The sequence below is a fragment of the Carassius carassius genome, chromosome 27, assembly GCF_963082965.1.
Source record: "Carassius carassius chromosome 27, fCarCar2.1, whole genome shotgun sequence".
Classification (NCBI taxonomy): domain Eukaryota; kingdom Metazoa; phylum Chordata; class Actinopteri; order Cypriniformes; family Cyprinidae; genus Carassius; species Carassius carassius.
The window spans coordinates 28458690-28483852 of record NC_081781.1 but is presented as its reverse complement, the minus strand read 5'-3'; the positions used below and the strand labels follow the sequence as shown (position 1 = coordinate 28483852).

At 40.1% G+C, this 25163-nt stretch overlaps 1 protein-coding gene and 2 long non-coding RNA genes across 4 annotated transcripts in view; all 3 read left to right on the top strand.

The window, feature by feature from the left end:
* Positions 1 to 925: 925 nt before the first annotated feature.
* LOC132107120 (sorting nexin-14-like) overlaps positions 926 to 25163 on the top strand; it is a 40874-nt gene continuing 16636 nt past the window's right edge. The window contains exons 1-17 of one of the 2 annotated variants that reach the window (XM_059513326.1): positions 926 to 1065; positions 1508 to 1649; positions 1895 to 2015; positions 18132 to 18208; positions 18777 to 18855; positions 18937 to 18980; positions 19093 to 19180; positions 19283 to 19367; positions 19567 to 19723; positions 20410 to 20485; positions 20722 to 20766; positions 20847 to 20927; positions 21115 to 21229; positions 23355 to 23510; positions 23591 to 23715; positions 23802 to 23860; positions 24583 to 24606. In XM_059513326.1, the coding sequence (XP_059369309.1) occupies positions 1513 to 1649; positions 1895 to 2015; positions 18132 to 18208; positions 18777 to 18855; positions 18937 to 18980; positions 19093 to 19180; positions 19283 to 19367; positions 19567 to 19723; positions 20410 to 20485; positions 20722 to 20766; positions 20847 to 20927; positions 21115 to 21229; positions 23355 to 23510; positions 23591 to 23715; positions 23802 to 23860; positions 24583 to 24606 (1469 nt within the window). In that variant the 5' untranslated portion in view covers positions 926 to 1065; positions 1508 to 1512. The remainder of the gene's footprint in view (positions 1066 to 1507; positions 1650 to 1894; positions 2016 to 18131; positions 18209 to 18776; positions 18856 to 18936; positions 18981 to 19092; positions 19181 to 19282; positions 19368 to 19566; positions 19724 to 20409; positions 20486 to 20721; positions 20767 to 20846; positions 20928 to 21114; positions 21230 to 23354; positions 23511 to 23590; positions 23716 to 23801; positions 23861 to 24582; positions 24607 to 25163) is intronic. The other variant, XM_059513325.1, reaches the window with a different exon arrangement.
* On the top strand, positions 3083 to 3458 carry LOC132107344 (uncharacterized). The gene is made up of 2 exons (XR_009424284.1): positions 3083 to 3160; positions 3403 to 3458. It is a non-coding gene; the product is annotated as an uncharacterized LOC132107344 (long non-coding RNA).
* LOC132107389 (uncharacterized) lies at positions 9655 to 10024 on the top strand. The gene is made up of 2 exons (XR_009424294.1): positions 9655 to 9730; positions 9969 to 10024. It is a non-coding gene; the product is annotated as an uncharacterized LOC132107389 (long non-coding RNA).

Here is a 25163-nt window from a genome sequence, read left to right as displayed (position 1 = left end):
AGGTTTAACATAGGGTTTAAACTCAGTTCCTGGAGGACTGGAGCCCTGCAGAGTTTAGTTCTGCTCCAACACACATAACATGTAGCTTTCAAACAAGCCTGACAGACTTTATTAGTTGGATCAGGCGTGTTTAATTTGTTTAATTTGGGTTGAATTTAATATATGCAAGGCTCTGGCCCTCCAGGAATTGAGTCTGACACCCCTGGTTTAACATAAACCAACGTTTTGGACCAATTAAACTACCTATGCTAACACAGGTTAATTTAGGCTAAATCTACAGCCCTGTTAATGAACCATGTTACCAATTTTGACATATTTCTATTTTATTCAGATTTTTAAGGATTTCATTAATGTGTTTTTATATATTATATAATATAATAATATGTTTGGATACACAAATGATGGTTTTAATAAAAAAAGAAAAAAAAACATTTAAAATCTGTTATATGCAAATTCTGTAGGCTATTTAGTGCTGTGGACAAATCCCATTTTCTGAAGCAAAAACTCACATTTTTTTTTACTATTTGTTGAATAGTGCCCCAAAAGTTGTTAAAAATGGTGAAGAATTTTCTTATGTGTAAGAGATATCATGTCTATGGCAATGTGACCGTCTCATGATGAGGGTACATTAATGCTTTATGGATCGACCCTCAGGAAGCAGATACACATTGGATAAACACAACATGAACCACAGGTCCTTTTGGATCACTCTCAGACTTCCACAATCAACAATTATGATTACGTTATGATTATATTAGTGAATTATAATATCTGACCCCGTGAACGCAACACTCTGTGGGATAAATTTTTTTGTATTTTTTCGTTTCGAATGTTAGGCTAACTATGGCATCGTACCTCACCTTTATTTTGTAAGGGCTGTCAGTGAGTGACCGGACTTTTATTTTGAAACGCTGTTTTGTCGTCATGTTAAACCCGGAAGTGCAGCTCGCGTAATGATCGGTAATCTGATCATGTGAAACAATCAGCTGAATTATCAAAACATTGGTGTCAGGATCCGTTGATATGTTTTCAGAGTTTATATCAGACCTGCGCTTCGTCTGTGAGGTGAGGGAACTGTAAAATCGCACATAAACGGTCATCTAAGAGCAAATAGTTGAGTGTTATTTACACAGTTTACACAAATGCAGGTTATCACACTATCATCATCCGCTACTGTTAGAAAAAAATATAATACTTAGCGACAGGAACAAAAAGTTAAGGTGGCAGGTACTTTATAATCATATAAATTCCTTGAGGATATGATAACATTAGTTATTTTTTACGTACTGTGTGTGTAAATTGGTATTGTACTATGTTATTACTCTGTTCTGCAAATGGTACCATGGTTATATTATAATTGTTTAGGAATTATGCACCATGTAAATACATGAATATGGTAATTTAGTGCCATGATGTACACAAAATATCTGCACAGTACCTGTCTGTTGTACCCAAATAGGAAACATGATTTATAGTGTGATACTTTTGGTTTGATTCTCTGTTTTAGATATAATGTCAGACCCTTACTCCGTTCTGGGGTTTGTGAGGAGAGGTCTGCGGTTAGATGTGTTTAAGGATGTTGCTCGTCAATATCCAGTTATTTTCTGTATCTTCACCTTTATGATCACCTCCACCGTCATCCTCAACCAGTGAGTATCTTTACACACATATAATCGAGACATATTCTGCACCATAAAATATTTTCCTGTCAATCAAGGTTTTTGGACCAAAACTTTTGTACTGGATTAGTTTGTCATGATCATTTTCCACCCTCTCTCTGACTCTTTCAGTTGAACAGGCTGATTAGTCTACCTTTAAGAGCTGTATATGTTAATGATCCCCATTATGATTGGTAATTAACAAATCTCTACCCCTTTCCACTTTTTTTCCAAAGATATCTCCATATTCTCATGATATTCTGGTCATTTCTGGCTGGAGCGATCACATTCTACTGCTCCCTCAGCCCTGAATATCTGCTGCCGAATATTCTCACCTCAATCAAGACCAAGAGGAAAGTAAGTATTAGTGAAAACAGATAGGTCTAACTTTAAAACCACTGTTGTGGCCATAAGGAATTGAGAAATGTCTAGTCAGAATCCAGGAGTGCAATCATGAGTCTGTTTTAAGAGAATGTTTGGTTCCACCAATTTATATTAATACTATTAATACTAGTCATATATTGCTTATACGTGTTCCTGGTGTTTGCTTATTATACTGCATTTTTAAGGCGCTTGTTTTGCTCTTTTTGTAATACTTGGCAACCCTCCACCTGGAGATTTAATTAAAGGGATCATATGATGTTGCTAAAAAGAGCATTATGTTGTGTATTTGATGTAATGTAATGTGCTTATGTGGTTTAAGGTTAAAAAAACATTATTTTCCACATAATGTACATTATTGTTGCTCCTCTATGCCTCGCCTTCTGAAACGCGTACATTTTTACAAAGCTCATTGGTCTGAAAAGCGAGGTGTGCTCTGATTGGCCAGCTATCCAGTGCATTGTGATTGGCTGAATACCTCAAGCGTGTGATGGAAATGTTACGCCCCTTACTATACTGTGATGACATGTCAATTATTTGTCAGAACACTGGCGTGATGAGACAAAACCAATAAAACCCATTATAAACAGTCCCCGTCCATAAAATGTGCTTCACACATCTTAATACTTAGGTTGAACTGTTCTGGAACAGTGTTGTAAATACAACTTAACCACTGATTTCTAGTCGTGTCCTCTTTTGGAAGACCAAACAAAGTAGTGTCGCTTTCTCAATGAAGCACACAGCATCTCCACAACAGGGCGGCGGTGGCATCCATGAGAATAAAGGTTACGCCTTCTTTCTTTCACGGTGTTATGCAAATCTTCCCACATCTCGATGTGGACATATGGGGGCGTGTTAGAATGAGCCGTTTTAGGAGGCCGTGTGTCATGACACACATTTGTTTTTTATTTGCTAGCACCATCTTGTGGCAGTTTGGTGTTATAACAAAGAAACTGATTATTGTAAACCATTTTCTTAGTGGTTGGTTTAGGTCATGTGACTCTTGGGTTAGAGGTTAACCAGGAAATAGCCGCTGTGTTCCAGTTTTCTTTCCATGCGGTGGGCCAACAAGTCATCTCTCTGTTTTCTTTATGTTTTTGTGCCTCGGAAAGGCTTTGCCTGTAAGTTTGTTATCTTTTTTCAATGTTTGCATGAACGTGTATATAAATATTTGTAATTCATTAGTTTGAGTTTAAAACGAACTATATAACAGTGATGGCAATTTGTTTATAATTACACTAAGAAGAACTGATTGTAGCCTTTTAATATGTGCTCAGAGAATATTTGTAAACAGCGGAAATTCATTTGTGTTTATTTTGAGAATATTTTGTAACAAGACATTTGTAATCTTTGTATATTTCAGTTTTACAAAAAAGAGAAAGAAGAGGAAAGAACAAAACAGTAAAACTTTCAACTTTACTACTGCGTCTGCCCTTTTCTGACTCCTGTTAGCTATCTGTCAATGTTGCGTAGATGGAACACGCATCTAGGACAGAATAGTAAAAAGGCAACCGCTCAGTAGGTACTGAAGTTCAAGGAAAGCAAGCTTCACCTCCATCATTCCTCGTTCATCATCACGCCCTGTACTCCTAGGCCGTATTAGCAATTCATGATGGCTGAGAAATCTACGGAAGCTGAGAAAGTTATGGAGGCTGGGGAAGCTACAGAGCGAAGTCAAGCATTTGAAACAAGATCTATAGCTTCTGCTTCGACTAATAGATCTAGAAGCTCATCAGCTAGCGCAGCTGCTGCCAAGGCTTGCGCTAAACTGGAAGCTGCACGGGCCAGGACTGAATTCCTTAAAAAAGAATCCGAAATCTTGATTGAGAAAGCTCAACTGAAAGTTACAGAGGCATGCATGGAAGCGTCTCTGGCAGCTATAAAGCATGAAAGTGAGGTGGCAGCAGCCATTGCTGAGACAAAGGTTTTGGAGGCAGCAGCAGATAGTGAACTTGGAGAAAGGATTTCTGATGTGAGAGAAGTTTCTGATCGCACTTGTGATTACGTCATGAATCAGTCTCAACTGAGGTTATTGTCTCCAGCTGGAGATGAGCCATGTCAACTACCTCTAAAGCCCATTGTCCATGTGTTGAGGCCTGAGACACCTCCAAGGCATCATCGCTTAGCATCTTGGGATGTCAGAGATTCCAACAATAAACCTGATACTGAGAGTATAACGCAGCATCCTCAGAAGTCAGTGCAAACAACTAGTCAAAAATACCAAATTCCACCGTTCACTTCTTCTCCATATAAGACAACACCACAACCATCGTTCAACAACGACACTAATGTGAGTGAGGTCGCCAGGTACTTAGCACGCCGAGAGCTTGTTAATTCAGGTCTCTTCAAGTTTGACGATCGTCCGGAAAATTATTGGGTGTGGAAGTCCTCTTTCATCAACGCAATTGAAGGTTTGCACCTGTCAGCTGCTGAGCAGTTAGACCTTCTGTCTAAATGGTTGGGAGAACAGTCTTCACAACATGTGCGAAGGATCAGAGCTGTGCACACAGGTAATCCAAACGCAGGCTTGGGAAAAGCATGGGAGCGCTTGGAAGATTGCTATGGCTCTCCAGAGATTATTGAGAAATCCCTCTTTGACAGGATTGATAGCTTTCCAAAAATCAGCAACAAAGATGTGAAAAAGCTTAGAGAACTTGGAGATCTTCTACAGGAAGTGGAGTCTGCGAAACATGAAGGCTACCTACCCGGACTTACTTATCTTGACACCGCACGTGGTGTTGCTCCCATCGTAGATAAGTTACCTTACAGTCTCCAGGAGAGGTGGATGGCTCAAGGTTCTCAGTACAAATCAGCACATCAAGTCGCCTTTCCTCCATTCTCATTCTTCTGTGATTTCATCTGCAGAGAGGCTCGCACACGCAACGATCCAAGTTTTGCTCTGTCTTCAGGAATCCATAGTGTGTTGAAACCAGAGCAGCAATTCAAGCGACAAATGAAAAGCTCAGTCTATACTCACAAGACGGAAGTGTCAGCAGCGACTGTGAGTCAGACACGCAGCTCAAACTATGAGTTGGATGACGTGGATAAGATCTGCCCGATTCATAAGAAGCCCCACCCTCTCAATCGTTGCAGAGGGTTTAGGATCAAATCTCTGGATGAGCGCAAGACTTTTCTAAAGGAGAAAGGTGTTTGTTACAGGTGCTGTGCAACAACCACTCATCTGGCCAGGGACTGTAAGGCAGCTATTAAATGTAAGGAATGTGGCAGTGATGCTCATATCGTAGCGCTTCATCCAGGACCACCGCCTTCAAACTTATTTGATCATGGCGGGGAGGGAGAGATAGACACGCCTCAACCTGCTATAACTTCCAAGTGTACAGAAGTCTGTGGTTACGGTGAATGTTCACGGTCATGCTCTAAGATTTGCCTGGCTAAGGTTTACCCAGAAGGCCACCCAGAAGGAGCAATCAAGCTTTATGTGATCCTGGATGACCAGAGCAATAGATCGCTCGCTAGAACCAAGTTCTTCTTGCTGCATGTCAAAGGAGAGAAGTCAACATATACTCTACGTACCTGTGCAGGTGTGACAGAGGCTGTGGGAAGAAGAGCTACTGGTTTCATTATAGAGTCTTTAGATGGAGTAATGAAGGTGAAATTTCCAACGTTGATCGAATGCAACAATATGCCAGACGACAGGGCCGAGATACCAACACCTGATGCAGCACGTTGGCACACTCACCTAAAGCCCATCGCTCATTGCATTCCTCCTTTGGATCCAGAAGCCCAAATTCTTCTCCTTTTGGGTCGTGACATCCTTCAGGTACATAAAGTACGGGAGCAACGTAATGGTCCTAATAACGCCCCCTACGCGCAAAGACTAGACCTAGGATGGGTCGTAGTCGGAGATGTCTGCTTAGGATCTGTCCACAGGTCTGCAGCACTTAGTGCTTACCGTACACATGTACTTGATAATGGACGTCCTTCTCTACTTCCTCCATGTCCCAACAAACTCAGCATTAGGGAGAAGTTTGACATCAAGCCTCCGCCTGAGATATCTCTGGCGCGCGGCACCTTCATCTTTGATGACTATGCCATAGGAGATACCATCTTTGAGAGGACAAAGGAGGATAATAAAGTTGGATTGTCTATTGAAGACAGGCGTTTTTTTGGACATCATTGATAAAGAGATGTTCATGGACGAGAGCAATAGTTGGGTCGCACCACTCCCATTCAGAACACCTCGCCAACGACTCCCTAATAATAGAGAACAGGTATTTACACGCCTAACCTCCCTTTTGCGCACATTGGAAAAGAAGGCTGAGATGAAGTCTCATTTTGTTACCTTCATGCAGAACATCTTTGATCGTGACCATGCCGAAGTAGCCCCTCCTCTTCGAGAAGGCCAGGAATGTTGGTATTTACCTACCTTTGGGGTGTACCACCCACAGAAGCCCGGTCAGATCAGAGTTGTCTTCGACTCCAGCGCGCAAAAACAGGGCATCTCCTTGAACGATGTTCTTCTCTCTGGTCCTGACTTAAATAATAGCCTCTTGGGAGTCTTACTACGTTTTAGAAGGGAGCTGGTAGCTGTAACTGCAGACATCGAACAGATGTTTCACAGCTTCATTGTGAAAGAGGAAGATAGAGACTTTCTTCGTTTTCTTTGGTTCAAAGATAATGACACCAGCAAAGGGATTATTGAATACCGCATGAGGGTGCACGTGTTCGGTAATAGTCCATCTCCTGCTGTAGCCATTTATGGTCTTCGACGAGCAGCGGCTTATGGTGAGGAGGAATATGGTTCAGACGCCAGACACTTTGTAGAGAGAGAATTCTACGTCGATGATGGACTTTTGTCAACACCCACAGCTGCGGGAACAATCGATCTGTTGAGACGAACAAAGAAAATGCTGGCCACTTCAAATTTAAAACTGCACAAGTTTGCTTCTAATAGCAAAGAAGTAATGAATGCATTTCCGACCGAAGATCATGCGAAGGGACTCAAAGATCTCAACTTGGAAGTTGACCCTACTCCCATCCAACGTAGTCTCGGACTTAGCTGGGATGTGAAGGGGGACATATTCACCTTTCATGTAACCGACATTAAGAAGCCCTTTACTCGCAGAGGGATACTGGCTACTGTCAACAGTCTCTTCGACCCACTTGGCTTCGTTGCCCCGGTCATCATTGAAGGGAAATTCCTGCTACGAGAACTCTCAGGTGAGACTTGTGACTGGGATTCTCCCCTCCCTGAAGACAAGGAAGAAGCATGGAATGCATGGAGGAGATCCCTACAAGATCTCAAACAGCTGGAGATTCCTAGAACATATGTTTATACTACTCTCTCTACAGCTCTGAGGAAGGAACTCCACATATTCTCTGATGCTTCTGTCAAAGCGATTGCAGCAGTGGCATATCTTCGTGTCATCAATGGCGAAGGAGCATGCCACACTGGGTTCGTATTGGGGAAGGCCAAATTAGCTCCGCAAGCTGCTCATACCATTCCCAGGCTGGAACTAGGAGCTGCGGTTTTAGCTGCAGAGATAGCAGAGATAATCACAAATGAGCTGGACTTCACTTTAGATGCTGTGGAGTTTTACACGGATAGTAGAGTTGTCCTGGGGTACATCTATAACCAGACAAGACGGTTCTATGTATACGTAGCCAACAGAGTGCAGCGTATCCACAGAGTGTCAAACCCAATGCAATGGCACTATGTGTCTACTAAGCATAACCCTGCAGATCATGCCACCCGCTCCGTTCCTGCAGCTCTGTTGGGCACCACCACCTGGCTTACAGGACCTGCCTTTCTGTCGCAAATGGATCAGAATCTGTCTCTGGAGGAGAGAGAATTTGACCTCCTCGGGCCAGAGTTGGACACAGAAGTTCGTCCTCTTGCTACTTCTGTATCCGATGATTTTCATCTTGAATGTCAACGATTCGAGCGATTCTCTTCTTGGAGGTCATTAGTCAGAGCCATAGCTTTTCTCATACATGTCGCCCAGACTTACAAGTCGTTGATAGAGAAAGAGCCTGCAGCTCATGGCACTACTGTGCTAAGCCTCATACAGTGAAAGAGTTGTTACAAGCAGAGGAAGTTGTAATCAAGAGCGTTCAGAGGGAAGCTTACCAAGAAGAGCTCACCTGCATCGCCAAAGGAGATGACATCCCGAGGCACAGCGCTCTGAAAAAACTGAACCCTTACGTAGATAGTAGAGGTCTTCTCAGGATAGGAGGTCGGCTTAAAAATGCAACTTTGGATCTCCAAGAGAAGTTTCCTTTGATTGTTCCAGGACGCAGTCATGCTGCGAAGCTACTTGTGGAGTATTACCATGATCGAGTCAAGCATCAGGGTCGTGTGTTTACTGAATCAGCTATCCGCAATGCAGGGTATTGGATTGTTGGTGTTAGGAAGCTTATCAACAGCATTGTACACAAGTGCATCGTATGCAACAAGCTTCGTGGGAAGGTAACTGAGCAGAAGATGGCGGACTTGCCTATCGATCGCTTGAGCACTGAAGCTCCCTTCACGCACGTCGGTCTTGATGTTTTTGGACCTTGGACAGTTGTCGCAAGGCGCACGCGAGGAGGACAAGCTCAGAGCAAAAGATGGGCTGTTCTTTTCACTTGTATGAGTATTCGTGCCATACATATTGAGCTGATTGACAGTATGGACTCATCCACCTTTATAAACGCCTTGAGAAGGTTTTTTGCTCTACGAGGTCCTGCCAAACAAATCAGGTCTGATTGCGGGACCAATTTTGTAGGAGCCTGTAAAGACCTGGAAATTGTGGTAAATGATCCTCAAGAGCCTAGTGTGAGGAAGTACCTGGGTGGAGAGGGTTGTTCATGGGTCTTCAATCCACCTCACGCATCCCACATGGGAGGAGCCTGGGAGCGGATGATAGGAGTCTCCAGGCGCATACTAGATTCCATGCTCCAACAGATCAGTCCTTCCCGCTTGACACATGAAGTGTTGTCTACCTTGATGGCAGAGGTTACAGGAATTGTCAATTCAAGACCCCTTGTTCCTATTTCAACAGACCCAGATTCACCTTTCTTGTTAACGCCAGCCATGCTCCTAACTCAAAAGGGTTATATACTCCTCCCACCTCCAGGTGACTTCAAGGAAACCAATATCCATAGACAGCAATGGAGAAGGGTGCAACATCTTGCTAATACTTTCTGGAATAGATGGAGGCGTGAATACCTAATCAAAAAATCTAAGAGAGGGCGATGTTGTCCTTCTTAAGGATGCTCAAAGTAAGCGCAATGAATGGCCTATGGCTCTTGTGACCAAGATTTTTCCTAGCAGTGACAAAAGAGTCAGAACGGTTGAACTAAGAGTTGCAAAGAATGGGACAATCAAGACATTCCTCAGACCTATATCGGAAACAGTTCTGCTCATGCCAACGGAGGACTGATATTTGTGAGGTCTTATGTAAACATTCTCAGGTTATATGGTGGTATCTAAACAATACCAGGCGGGGAGTGTCATGACACACATTTGTTTTTTATTTGCTAGCACCATCTTGTGGCAGTTTGGTGTTATAACAAAGAAACTGATTATTGTAAACCATTTTCTTAGTGGTTGGTTTAGGTCATGTGACTCTTGGGTTAGAGGTTAACCAGGAAATAGCCGCTGTGTTCCAGTTTTCTTTCCATGCGGTGGGCCAACAAGTCATCTCTCTGTTTTCTTTATGTTTTTGTGCCTCGGAAAGGCTTTGCCTGTAAGTTTGTTATCTTTTTTCAATGTTTGCATGAACGTGTATATAAATATTTGTAATTCATTAGTTTGAGTTTAAAACGAACTATATAACAGTGATGGCAATTTGTTTATAATTACACTAAGAAGAACTGATTGTAGCCTTTTAATATGTGCTCAGAGAATATTTGTAAACAGCGGAAATTTGTGTTTATTTTGAGAATATTTTGTAACAAGACATTTGTAATCTTTGTATATTTCAGTTTTACAAAAAAGAGAAAGAAGAGGAAAGAACAAAACAGTAAAACTTTCAACTTTACTACTGCGTCTGCCCTTTTCTGACTCCTGTTAGCTATCTGTCAATGTTGCGTAGATGGAACACGCATCTAGGACAGAATACCGTGGTTGACTCTGAACTTTTTTAAAGAATATCTCTTTGGATTTGAGCCATAAATGTACAGTTTTTACATTAGCTCCATGTATGCGAGAAGTTGAGAGTTCCATCGAGATAATGTCCAACAAATACACAGTCCAGGTTCGTCTGTGCATTGTGAGAGGAGGATTCCGGCAGTGGACTAGCAACTTTTTTGCTGCTGTGAGAGCAGCTAACAGTAATCATCTTTGTTTTATGGACAAGGTGAGGTCCCAAAAGACATTCATGAAAAAATGGCGTGGAGTCAAACATTTCTCAGTATCCAACAAATAAGATGTGAGAGTCCAAAAAGGTGAAAGAGAGGGGCACTCCCCAAAAAATGCAAAACGTGCCTAAAGATCCTTGTGAACAGAGACTGCACTCAGGAGAAGATGACAGATTCATATAAAAACTTTTCACCGGAGTCAAGTAAGCCCTATGCAGCAATTTCCAATGCATGATTTGGTGGTAAGGGTTTTTAGAAGACAATTTAAACATTCCCCATACTTGATCCAAAAATAAAACATGCTCCTCCTCGTTAAAATCCTTAGCCCACACAGTTGTAATAGACCATGTCCACACTCAGTGGGTATTTCCGAGTTCTCAACTGTAGAGTGCCTGTAAAGTGTGCCTTTTTTCTTGAGATGGGATTATTCATGAATATTTGACCTCACTGTAAGATACGCTCTCAAAGCCAGCTGCTAGGGAGCATGGTAGGGGATACTGGTCAGCCCCACAACTACAATAGCAAAATCATCTGGAACCTTCTTTGGCACAGGTCACTTCGCTTAATCTTTGCTTCTTTCTTTCATTGCTTGATGTTTGATCTGGTTCTTTTTCTTCTTACATTCTATCCTTTTTCCCACAAATACTTGCTCTCATCTATAACAGGCTGATGTCATGATGAGGACCTCTGAAAAGCAGGGGTCACCCCAAGTGTCTGTGCAGCTGAGTAAGCTGACCTGCTTGTCTCTTGCATAGGGTCCAATAATGAAGTCACCATTGACACTATTGCTTTTTTCAGATCAGGGCTCAGGCCTTATAGCCATATCTCAACAAATGTTCCCTTGTTACCCTGCCGCTTCAGCAAGTCCTAAGGGTCATTGTCTCTCGTTACCATACCAGAGTACATAATGCATGCTGACATAAGTCTCATGATGTAGTCTGCCCCATCATTCTTGGCCTTGTGATTTACAGATGTTACCTTGGACCAATTGGTTTTACTTTTGATACAGTCTTTCTGCAACTGTGAGATATCTTCCCAAATATCTTCCCACATACTCCCTTTACTCCTGGCCTTCTGGCCTCCAGATGGTCTCAGGCAGGAAGGAATCTTCCTGATCAGTGTCAGAGTCTGTATCTGAGTCTGCCTTAGACTGCACATACTTGCCCTCCAGCATTCTGAGGTGACAGAGATCTGGATACAGAGAGGAAACTGGGGGAGCATATGCAACAGCAGCTGAACTAACTGAGCTCACTCACAGATTATTGTCCATTGGAAGTCTGCAGCTCACTTTCAGATGTTCACTGTTGGCTCCGTAGAACTTGCATCTTGTTACGGCACTAAGTCAATATTAAAGCAGAGAAAAAAAAAACACAATTGGCTCCCTGCAGAGATTTTCACAACTTTTGAGCAATAGCTTTAACAGCGGCTGAAGCAATGTGAAAACTACAACATCTTGAGAAGGGAGAAAGGAATTTGTTTGTCTGAAGTCATCAGTGTTCTTTTATGCACACCACACGAATCACTCACAGCTTGGACAGTAATTATGGTAATTGTCTGAGCCAAGAGTCAATTGGAAAAAAGAGAGCCGGGGAAGTGCACATAATAGCAGGAGAAAACCCTAAACGCGCCATCTAGACACTAACACACTCTAATCACAATTAAATAAAACTAAATAAATATACATTCCTGGTCATAACAATCCCTAACGTGTGCCAGTCTTTCATTAAGTCAAGTCAAGTCACCTTTATTTATATAGCGCTTTAAACAAAATACATTGCGTCAAAGCAACTGAACAACATTACTTTGTCTTATGTCTTCAGCGCTTCGAACTACAGTAATTATAAAAGTACACCTATGCCTTTTGTCAACCAATAAAAGGCAGTATATATTGTTATATATACAGTACATATATCATATGAAGAGTTTGGTTCCAAAGTGCAATAAATCCATTTTGATTAATTTGAGTAAAAACTTGTTTTCTTTACCAAGAAAGTGGCAAGATGAAAACCACTATTATCTGTTTAAAACGTTCACATAGCATATTTGGGTTATAATGCCATTAAAATCCAGGCTTTGATTTTCAAAGATTTATAAAATTGTAAAAACAAATAAAATTAAAAACCCCCAAAATGCAATAAATCCACCGTACTTTTTTTTTCTAAAAATGCAATGAATCAACTGAATCAAAATGAAAGTTATTTTTCATATTGAAACTGATTAAAATACACAACATAGTAAGTTGATCCACATGACAGCCTCTGAACTTGGTCAAAACTAATCTTATATAGGCTACAGGCACTGGACTTGAAATATATTCATCAGTCTACTCTATGCTTCCAAAATCAATTCAACGGGTCATCTTGTTAATGCTATAAATTAATTACAGCTATAAAATAAAATTTCATCATGAACAAGAACATGAACAACATCACATTAGACCACAGAAATTCCAAAATGACATTTCCCTACATTCAATTTCTAAAAGTGCATTCATCTTTGCCATGTTACATTAATTTAGTTGACTAGTGCTATATGCTGTATTAACAAAAACATAAATGGCATTAATACAAACACTACCACTGACAAGCTACGCTATATCATGTTCATAATCTAATGTGATTCATCTAATGAATGCAATATAGCGTATCGGCTCTGGGCATCTGAATAATTTCCATCTGAAAGCACGTGATGGAGATTTACTGACGAGTTGCGCATGACAATCACATGAGTTTCTTCGAGCAGCCCTTATTTGGTGCTGATAAAGTACAAAGTAGATGAGGAAAACTAGGATGCCGGATGTATTCAAAGCGCCGCCATTACTGTCTAGAGTGTGTGGAATGGTGCGCTGTGATTGGTCGGATATATCGCATTCTGCAATAAATGGAAATTGGCATCACGGTTTGGAAAAAAAAGGGAGAAAACAAGACCTAATAACTCTGCAAATATTGCATTTTGTGCAAAATGAAAAATGTCCTTTTCAATTCCGACAAGATACAATAATGTTTTAGTGGAAACCAAACTCTTAATGTGTATGTGTGTGTGTTAGGGCTGTCAGTTTAATGCTTTAACATAATTAATTAGTTATGAAAAATTATGAAATTAAAATATTTTAACGCAGTTAGCTCACTGGCCCCACCCCCAGACCTGTCTATACGTCATCTTACATTTCATACAGTGTCTTTTAAGAAATAATGCAAGACAACTCCATAAATGCAATTATACCCCCAAATTCAAGATATTGTGGCATGAATGCTCCTGTATGAGTTTTTGTCTCATATTTATGTCACATAAGCGGTATCACAAGAGCAGCGAGAGCAATATCACACGAGTGCTGTTTGTCCCGAGTGCAAATGTGATGATATACAACAGTACAGTAAATAAGAAGGTAATATTACAGTAAATAAGAAGGTAATATTGTGTTATATTTTAAACACAAGATTGTCTTGTTTTTGCTCAGTTTTGCCAACAAAAATATTACATATAAAGCCACAGCAGAACTATTGTGTGTCTCTGAGCAACACAGCAGTGTTTATTTAGGGTGACCATATTTTAGTTTTCCAAACCCACCCATCTCCACCCCCTAAATGTGGATCCAACCACACTGGATCTTGTTCTGCAGTGAGGGCCTACTGGAAAGTAGCACATGTTTAAATATCAAAACTCAAAATGTAATTTCCATACCTAATATACATATTTTACAGTCACTGTTATGCATACTGATAATAAACACAGCTAAAAAGCTTCCTACCAGTGGGCCTTCTTAACAAAACTTTTATCATAGGGAGCATGCAAATTGTTTCAATACAAGCATTTCAGTCAAATTGGATTTATGCAACATTTCAAACCTTTAACCAGGATCTGACCAATTTGGTGCCCTGGGCAAGATTTTAGCTGGTGCCCCTTGCATCCCAGCCAATTCCACCACCCATCATTCACACAGAAACTGCATAGCCTTAAGACATAAAACAAATTAAATATAAGATGGTTGGACAAAAAATGTAATCAACTAGCTTTTTTAATTTGGAGAACTTTATCGTCCAAAGGCAACTACAATACTATCATTTAGGTCTTAATTTCCTCATTTCAGACATTCATAAATTCAAGGATATATTGATCTTAATTTTCATGGCAGAATCCAATACTGAACATATTCTAGGTTCTTCAAAGTAGCCACCTTTTGCTTTGATTACTGCTTTGCACACTCTTGGCATTCTCTTGATGAGCTTCAAGAGGTAGTCACCTGAAATGGTCTTCCAACAGTCTTGAAGGAGTTCCCCGAGAGATGCTTAGCACTTGTTGGCCCTTTTGCCTTCTGTCTGCGGTCCAGCTCACCCCTAAACCATCTCGATTGGGTTCAGGTCCGGTGACTGTGGAGGCCAGGTCATCTGGCGCAGCACCCCATCACTCTCCTTCTTGGTCAAATAGCCCTTGATGCCTTCAGTGTGACTCTACAATTTTCATAGTCATGAAAATAAAGAAAACTCTTTGATTGAGAAAGTGTGTCCAAACTTTTGGTCTGTACTGTATATAAGGGATATGTAGGCTATTTGAGTATATAGTGAATATGTTCAAGAAACCAGTTTGAGATGATTTGAGCTTCATGACATAGCACTTTATACTACAGTAAGTACACTGATGGGTACACTGTGGTCATAAAAGGATTGACATGGTCAGCAGTTCTCAGGTTGGCTGTGGCTTCCAAACAATGCTCAGTTGGTACTAAGGGGCCCAAAATGTGCCATGAAAATATCCCCCATAGCACCACCACCAGCATGATCCATTAATACACGGTAGTAAACATTCATGCTTCCATGCCATTTACGCCGAAATCCTACCCTACCATCTGAACATCGCTGTAGAAATTGAGACTCATCAGACTAGGCAGCCTTTTTCTTATCTTCTATATTTGGTGAGCCTGTGAGAACTGTAGTCCCAGTTTCCTGTTCTTAGCTGGCAGCAGTGGCACCTGCTGTGGTCTTCTGATGCTGTAGACCATCTGCTTCAGGGTTTGACATGTTGTGCATTCAGGGAATCTCTTCTGCATACCTTGGTTGTAACAAGTTGTTATTTGAGTTACCATAGCCTTAGGAACCAGTCTGTCCATTCTTGTCTGACCTCTGGGTCTCGGACCAATTTCTGTGAACTCTAGAGATGGGTTTACAGATGAATGGGAAACATGATACTGGTGTCCCCTCTGCTTTTGTCCCATTGTCAAAATCTTGTGTTTTGTGAATTTTCAGTATCTTATGTAAATACAACCCGAATTCCGGAAAAGTTGGGACGTTTTTTAAATTTTAATAAAATGAAAACTAAAGGAATTTCAAATCACATGAGCCAATATTTTATTCACAATAGAACATAGATAACGTAGCAAATGTTTAAACTGAGAAATTTTACACTTTTATCCACTTAATTAGCTCATTTAAAATTTAATGCCTGCTACAGGTCTCAAAAAAGTTGGCACGGGGGCAACAAATGGCTAAAAAAGCAAGCAGTTTTGAAAAGATTCAGCTGGGAGAACATCTAGTGATTAATTAAGTTAATTGATATCAGGTCTGTAACATGATTAGCTATAAAAGCTTAGTCTTAGAGAAGCAGAGTCTCTCAGAAGTAAAGATGGGCAGAGGCTCTCCAATCTGTGAAAGACTGCGTAAAAAAATTGTGGAAAACTTTAAAAACAATGTTCCTCAACGTCAAATTGCAAAGGCTTTGCAAATCTCATCATCTACAGTGCATAACATCATCAAAAGATTCAGAGAAACTGGAGAAATCTCTGTGCGTAAGGGACAAGGCCGGAGACCTTTATTGGATGCCCGTGGTTTTCGGGCTCTCAGACGACACTGCATCACTCATCGGCATGATTGTGTCAATGACATTACTAAATGGGCCTAGGAATACTTTCAGAAACCACTGTTGGTAAACACAATCCGCCATGCCATCAGCAGATGCCAACTAAAGCTCTATCATGCAAAAAGGAAGCCATATGTGAACATGGTCCAGAAGCGCCGTCGTGTCCTGTGGGCCAAGGCTCATTTAAAATGGACTATTTCAAAGTGGAATAGTGTTTTATGGTCAGACGAGTCCAAATTTGACATTCTTGTTGGAAATCACGGACGCCGTGTCCTCCGGGCTAAAGAGGAGGGAGACCTTCCAGCATGTTATCAGCGTTCAGTTCAAAAGCCAGCATCTCTGATGGTATGGGGGTGCATAAGTGCATACGGTATGGGCAGCTTGCATGTTTTGGAAGGCTCTGTGAATGCTGAAAGGTATATAAAGGTTTTAGAGCAACATATGCTTCCCTCCAAACAACGTCTATTTCAGGGAAGGCCTTGTTTATTTCAGCAGGACAATGCAAAACCACATACTGCAGCTATAACAACAGCATGGCTTCGTCGTAGAAGAGTCCGGGTGCTAACCTGGCCTGCCTGCAGTCCAGATCTTTCACCTATAGAGAACATTTGGTGCATCATTAAACGAAAAATACGTCAAAGACGACCACGAACTCTTCAGCAGCTGGAAATCTATATAAGGCAAGAATGGGACCAAATTCCAACAGCAAAACTCCAGCAACTCATAGCCTCAATGCCCAGACGTCTTCAAACTGTTTTGAAAAGAAAAGGAGATGCTACACCATGGTAAACATGCCCCGTCCCAACTATTTTGAGACCTGTAGCAGAAATCAAAATTGAAATGAGCTCATTTTGTGCATAAAATTGTAAACTTTCTCAGTTTAAACATTTGCTACGTTATCTATGTTCTATTGTGAATAAAATATTGGCTCATGTGATTTGAAAGTCTTTTAGTTTTCATTTTATTAAAATTTAAAAATCGTCCCAACTTTTCCGGAATTCGGGTTGTAAATGTTTATTTGTAATTTCAACAATATTGTGTGAAACTTTGGTTTGCATTATGAATATACTGTATTATCAGCAGTATATAGAATACCTTGCATCTAGATGTTAGCCAAAAACCTTACTTATAAATTAAGTCACCTTTATTTATGTAACGTATTATACAGTCCCGATTGTTTCAAAGTGGTGTTATAGTAATTAAATAACAATCAATGATGCAAGCTTCATTAAATATGATACTAATTCAAATCCTGCTGAAAAGCAGCTCTAAAAAGTTAAGAGTGCTATTATTTAGCTCCAGTCTGTTTGGTGTTAATTCAGTTCAGTTGTTAACAATGTTGATTTGTAGATTATGAAAGATTCAGACTGATTCAGCTACAGTTTAGGGGAAGTCGTGGCCTAATGGTTAGAGAGTCGGACTCCCAATCGAAAGGTTGTGAGTTCGAGTCCCGGGCCGGCAGGAATTGTGGGTGGGGGGAGTGCATGTACAGTTCTCTCTCCACCTTCAATACCACGACTTAGGTGCCCTTGAGCAAGGCATCGAACCCCCAACTGCTCCCCGGGCGCCGCAGCATAAATGGCTGCCCACTGCTCCGGGTGTGTGCTCACAGTGTGTGTGTGTGTGTGTGTGTTCACTGCTCTGTGTGTGTGCATTTCGGATGGGTTAAACGCAGAGCACAAATTCTGAGTATGGGTCACCATACTTGGCTGAATGTCACGTCACTTTCACTTTCACTTTCACTTTCACTTAAAAGGCATCTTTACCGAAGACAGTAGTGTCATCATCCAGCTCAATTAATTTACGTTTTGTTGTCATCCAATAGTGTCGGTACTGTTGAATTGATAATATTACTGAATATTTATTGTATTTTTAACCCTATTGAAACTGTTTTACTGTATTGATGATTAATACACTGTATATCTGTTGTATCCTCAGCCACAGAAACAGCAAGAATTGTTCCCGCTGGGTCACAGTTGTGCAGTATGTGGGAAAAACCAGTGCAAACGCCACAGGTATGATCGCCTTGGGCAAATGTCAACCCAAAACCAAAAGAAAGAAATAAGAAATTATATTTAGAATAGAGTGCTGCAGGGATGACGTAATTTTGCTGATCAAAACCTGGGAATGTGTTAGCATTTGAGCACTTCCAGTAATATCTTTTGAGTTTTTAAATGGCTTTTTGGTTTAATGCCATTTAAACAAACTCAAGATATTTTTTGCTTTTTATTTTACAACAACAGTACACCATTAATATCCGCTTGAGATTTTTTTTTAAAGGTTCATTATTCATTTTTTGATGATTTAAGTGTATCTACCAATGGTAGTATCTCTTAGCATCTCTATGTTTGACTGAGAACATGATACAGGGTTTTAAAGACGCTCTTTCAGTTTTGCATTTTATACTATTCATCCTGGGTTAACTTAAAATGCAAAGAAAAATTATGTTTTGTAAAAGACAAACCAAAACAAAGTATTCTGCAATAAATAATTAAAGCACAATATCAATCGTTTTGCATTTGGAAATGTTTTTCCTTCAATAATGAGGATGTAAATGTAACTATTTGTGCTTTTATTCCATAGACCTACCCTTCTGCTGGAGAACTATCAGCCATGGCTGGACTTAAAAGTGCCGTCCAAAGTGGATGCCAGTATTTCAGAGGTAGACTCATAATGCCAGTCCTGAGTAAAATGATACATAAGTAAATTAATAAATCAAACTAATAAATCTACTTATCTTCAGGTTTTGGAGTTAGTTCTAGAGAACTTTGTTTACCCATGGTACAGGTATGGCTGCTTTAAATGCAAAAGTTACTTTTATTACAGTTTTTTTTAGCTGAAATATAATTATTATTAAGGAATTTTCAGTTATTTTAGTTCTTTTATGTTTTGCAATCAGAGATATCACAGATGACGAGGCGTGTGTCGATGAACTGAGACAAACAATCCGTTTCTTTGCTGCAGTTCTGGCTCACCGAGCACAAAGAGTGCGTACATCTTTACACAATCTGTTTATTTCAATTCAGCACTGATATCACAGTTTACATTCAGACTTCTATAGTGGCATACTGATTGAAACTCTCTTGTAGTTGGATGTTCCCTTTGTTGTGATGGACAAAATGATGAAGGCAGCTATGAAGCACATTGAGATCATAGCAAAAGCACAGCAGAAAGGTGCGTCCTGTGACGAATTCATTCAGTATCAGAGGAGCTTAGGTCCAGAATTCCCCTAAATAATCAAACTATCAAAAAGACGGTTGGTTCTTTGAAGTTCCTTTCCCAGAGTCACCTATAGAGCTTTTCTGTTGTACTTTACTTTCATATGGCACCATCAGTTTTGTTAACCATCATTTTGTTTAAACTGTGTGAACAGTGAAGAATACAGAGGGTCTCCAGCAGGCAGCACTAGCTGAATATGGTGCCGATCTGCATGTGGCCCTGCGGAGCCGCAAAGATGAGCTGCTGTACCTGAGGAAGCTCACAGAGCTGCTGTTTCCTCACGTCATGCCCCCTAAAGCTACAGACTGCAGGTACAGCTCACACACACACACACACACACACTGGACACTCCTGTTCAAAAACATGGGATCAGTATGTTTTTTTTTTTTTTTTCTCTTTCTCTTTCTTATCTTTTCTTAGTTGAACAAAATACAGTAAAAACAATAATTTATTATGAAATAATATATACAATATACAATAATGGTTTCTATTTTAGTATATTTTAAAATGTAGTTTATCTCTATGATCAGAGTCGAGTTTTCAGAAACATTACTTCAGTCTTCAGTGTCACATGATCGTTGAGAAATAATTCTAATATGCTGACTATTTCATTTCAATACTCCGTTTTAAAAACAGTTGTGCTGCTTCATATGCTTGTAGAAATCATCATATTTTTTTCAGGATTCTTTAATATATGGACAATTCGAAAGAATAGCATTTATTTGTTTGAAGCGGATTTTATTTTTTATTTTTGCAGTATAAGTCCTTGCTGTCATTCAATTAATTTAATGCATCGTTTCTCCAAAGAAAAAAGAAAAAAAAAGGATTAATCAAATTAGCTTTAAGCTTTGAACAGTAAGAGGTCCACTTTAAACATCTTTAATGATGTAAGCATGCATTTACCCATGATATATGACTGTTTCCAAATCTGGAAGTGTGAGTTGCTCCGTGAAAGGCGTGATGAGGATCAGATGATGTTTGTGTGGTCTGTTCTCAGATCTTTGGCTCTGCTGATTCGAGAGGTCATGACAGGTTCTGTTTTTCTGCCAATAATGGACTTTGTGGCTGATCCTGTGAGTGTAACAGCTTACCATAAATGAGGACATGAAACTGTAGAGATGTTCTCTTTGTCCTTTATTAGTATATTAAAGTGATTACAGTTGTACATGTATATGCATGTATATACACCCAATTTTGCAATAGCTGCATCTGATACACCATATATATATATGTAAATATGCTAATTGTTGTATTACTGTGAGGGAATCTTGTAGTTGTTATTCATATTCATGAATATCTTTTATTCCAGGACACAGTGAATCACATGGTGCTCATTATCATTGATGATACTCCAGTGAGTGATTGAACCAAATTAATTGTAGTCTGGTCAGTCAGCTTTTCCTGCCATTTAAACATGTTTTTTTTTTCTTTTAGCCTGAGCCAGTTACTGACCCTCCATCTGCGCTGGTGCCCTTCCTGGAGAAGTTTGCAGACCCACGCAACAAGAAGTCCTCGGTGTGTACTTTGATCAACTTAATATAATGCTTTCAGGATTTATCAAAGCATCTGAAGAAAAGAGTGAGAAGGTTGATCAGTTTCAAAGTTTACTTGCGATATCATTTGAGGTTTTTGAGTTCTCGTGTCTAGTAAATGTCTCAAACAAATCCTTACAGGTTGTTTCTGTCGTCTGTTCTTCTGTCAGGTGTTGAAGTTGGATTTGAAGGAGATCAGAGGGCAACAGGATCTGTTGTTTCGTTTTATGAGTTTCCTGAAGGAGGAGGGAGCAGTGCACGTCCTGCAGTTCTGCCTGACTGTGGGTGAGGACATGCAGTTCACTGCACACAATGCATGATGGTCTTATTAGTAAATATGTGGGTTTCTGTCACCAGAATATGTACAAGTATATGCATTAAATAGCAGTCATATGTTAATATGCAAATTACAAACAAGGATCAGAGAATGAATTTCATCTTCAAACAAGGTGGGCACACTTTCAGATCTTCACCTACTGTGGCATTTCTTATCTGTTGTCTCTGATTTTGGGCCATGTCATACCCAGCTCAGAAAGTCAGGTCCAGTTGGGTTCGAAAGAATCTCACTTCACATCGCACCAGTTATATTCAAAGTGTGAGTGTGAGAGTGTCAGAAGACTGACAGAAGACATTAGTAAAACGTCAATGAAAATTTGCAGTCAGAGTAGAACAGTTCCACTTGATGCTATTTAATGCATTAAATTTGCGTATTCGGAGATCAACCCATTCAAGATCCACAAGTTGGAACCCACAAGATTTTGTGTTTGTGTGGGTCTCTTTGCACATTCACCCAGTAAAGTATTTGTGAGGTCAAGCTCTAATGTTGGATGAGAAGACTTGAATCGGTCTCCATCCAGTTCATCTTAAAGGTGTTTTGGGGATTGAGGTCAGGGCTCTGTGTGTCAAGTTCTTCCACACCAAACTCATCCAGCTATGTCTTATGGACCTTGTTTGGTGCTCCGAGTCACAGTCTTGCTGGAATAAACAAGGGCTTTACCCAAACTTTTCCCACAATGATGGAAGCATAGAATTGGCGAAAATGTCTTGATGTGCTAAAGCATTAAGTTTTTCCTTCACTGGAAATAAGAGGCTTTTACACTATTATCCTTTCTCCAACAAACTTTACACTGTCTGCACAATGCAGTCAGGCTGGTAATGTTCTCCTGGCATCTGCCAAACCCAGAGTCACCAATCAGGCTGCCAAAAACAGAGAAGCGTCACTCGTCGCTCCACAGAACAGGTTTCCACTGCTCCAGAGTCCAATGAAGGTGACCGAGGAGTTGCTGCCGCCGTCAGTTTGGTGTGTCAGGGCCTTTAGAAATGTGTTTCAAGATGATTAAAGGGCAGTTAGTTTATAAGAAGCTCCTTGTGGACCAATGGGAAGTCCTCTTCTTTCTTTTTTTTCTCTCTTTTTTTGCAGACGAATACCTTAGCTGTAAAATATTTATTTCTTGCAAAGATTATACACTGTGTGTGGTGTTTTTGTGTGGTGAAATTTAGCAAAAACAGACAAATACTAACAATATTGTGTCAAAAATGTAACAAAATTTACTTCAATATCATGTCAATATCAATTTTCGCATTTGCTATCGTGCAGATATTCGGGAAAACATCACTACTGCTTCTGTGACATTGTTAAACCAATACCATGTGATATAAATACAAAACTCCACACAGGGACATTTTCTTCCTCATATCTTACGTTTTAGCGGCATATAACTGCATTCCAATAGGCTCCTTCTTGCAGTCAGTCGTCATCCTGCATCATGATCACCAGAAACTGCAAACAGTTTTAATGACGAATGGGGCGGGGTGTGTTATTTCTTTCAAAATTAATTGCACCAAATTAACATGTTAAATTGATATCTCTAAGGTATACACACATTTAATGTAAATATATATATATATATATACACCGTATTTTTCTGACTATTAAGTCGCACCTGAGTATAAGTCGCATCAGTCCAAAAATACGCCGTGATGAGGAAAGAAACATATATATAAGTCGCACTGGACTGTAAGTCGCATTTATTTAGAACCAAGAGAAAACATTACAGTCTACAGCCGTGAGAGGGCGCTCTATGTCTTCAGTGTAGACTACAGGAGCACTGAGCAGCATAGAGCGCCCTCTGGCGGCTGGAGACGGTAATGTTTTCTCTTGGTTCATTTCTCTTGGTACGTCAAATTAATTTTGATAAATAAGTCGCACCTGACTATAAGTCGCAGGACCAGCCAAACTATGAAAAAAACTGCGACTTATAGTGCGGTAAATACGGTATATATATTATTCAGTAGATCAAGAATAGTATATCGTGTATTGTGGACAGTCGTTGCATGATGTGAATGTATGCACTGCTTAAAGTTAAAATGTTGACTAAGGATAAATTAATCATTGTGTTTTTGTGTGTAGAGGAGTTTAATGACCGGATCCTGTGTCCTGAACTGAGTGACACGGAGATGCAGCGTTTGCATGAGGAGGTGAAGAAGATCTATGAGACGTATTGTCTGGAGGAGAGCATCGACAAGATCAGCTTTGACCCTTTCATCATAGAGGAAATCCACAACAGTCAGTCTCATTATGGTTTTCTCTGCCGCACATGTGTGGTATGCCACGGTCTCTCATTCTGTCTCTGTCCCGTCCTGCAGTCGCTCAGGGGCCGTATACAGGGGTGGTGAAGCTCCAGACCATGCCATGTCTGTTTGAGGCCTATGAACATGTGCTGTCTCTGCTGGAGAATGTCTTCACCCCCATGTTCTGCCACAGCGATGAGGTAACTTCCAGGAAAAGCCATTTCAGAGCTGCTGAAGATGGTGTGTTTGAATTCTCCATCATGAGTCTGTCTCTGTTCTTCCTCAGTATTTTCGGCATCTGCTCTGTGGTGCTGAATCTCCTGCTAGAAATTCAAAGCTGAACAGGTGAGTTTTCTTCTTATTTGGGTGTCTGAGTTGTTGCTAAACTCACACAGCAGCGGAGTACAATTTAGACTGCTATAGAAGGTTCTGTTAACATGGTTTGATTATGAAAAAGACTGACACCTCATTTGTCTCAAGACAGCCTTAAATATTAAGGCTAATTCTGCAGTTGTTCAGAAGTAGTAATTCTGCAGTAATTCTGCTGTTGTTCAATAAAATAAAAATTAAATAATAATAATTATTAGTATTAGTAGTATTTAGAGGTACAGTAGTAGTTTTACTAAAGTAAAAATGTCTTTAAAAAATATTTTTGATTTAATATTTTGACAATAATAATAATTATAATTATTTTGGGTTTGGGCAGTTGATACATTTTGTACTGGTTGTGCCACCTTCATTTAAGATGATTTTAATAGTTATTGTATTATAGTAGTACACAATCAAACAAATTTCAGATTTAGAATAATAGCAATTAGCAAAAATTTCCATTTTGATTTTGTGTGAAAATTTGGAGGGGTTAATTGAACACTTGATGACTTGTTACACCCGGGTAAAATCTTTCTTTGCTGTATATTCTGTGTGAGATAGAACACTCATACAACATGAATGTGAGTGGGCTTCATGATCACACAGTGAGTATTATGCACTTGATATAGTTGCGTGTGCATGTGTAGCAGTGAGAGACGTCTGTAGACAGATTGTATCCCCTTTTGCCTGTATTCCAGGAATTTGAGTTTGGATGATTTAAGGTAAGTGTATTGTTGAGGTTTAAGTGACTGTTGTCCAGTGCTCTCACTGCATGCCATATAAAGCTGCCTGAAAGTCTTAAGAAGTGCCTCAGTGTCATGAAGGATAGTTAAACCGCTTTGAAAGGAGAGCTGGGCAATATGTCAGATATATGTCAGATAACTTGACATTTTCTATATTTGAAGGTTTTTAAAGGGTTATGAAATTTGAAAAAAAGTTTTAGAACTTAAAACAGCAGTCTGCCAAAATGACAGCATGTGGAATGCTCTACTCTAAGATGTAATAGTGTAGATGATGTCTCTGCAGAAGATCACAGCTTGCTTTTACATCGTTGTCTGTTTAGCCCCGCCCACCGATTCTACATCACTGCCTGTTTAGCCCCGCCCACCGACACAGCACTGCCTGTTTAGCCCTGCCCACCAATTCTACAACACTGCCTGTTAACCCTCTCGAGTCGATTAACGCGGATACGCATTTTGAGTCATTTTCTCCTGATAACCCCGAAAAGAACTTAAATTACACTTTGTTTTAATCGTACAGATAAGAGCAATACATCAAT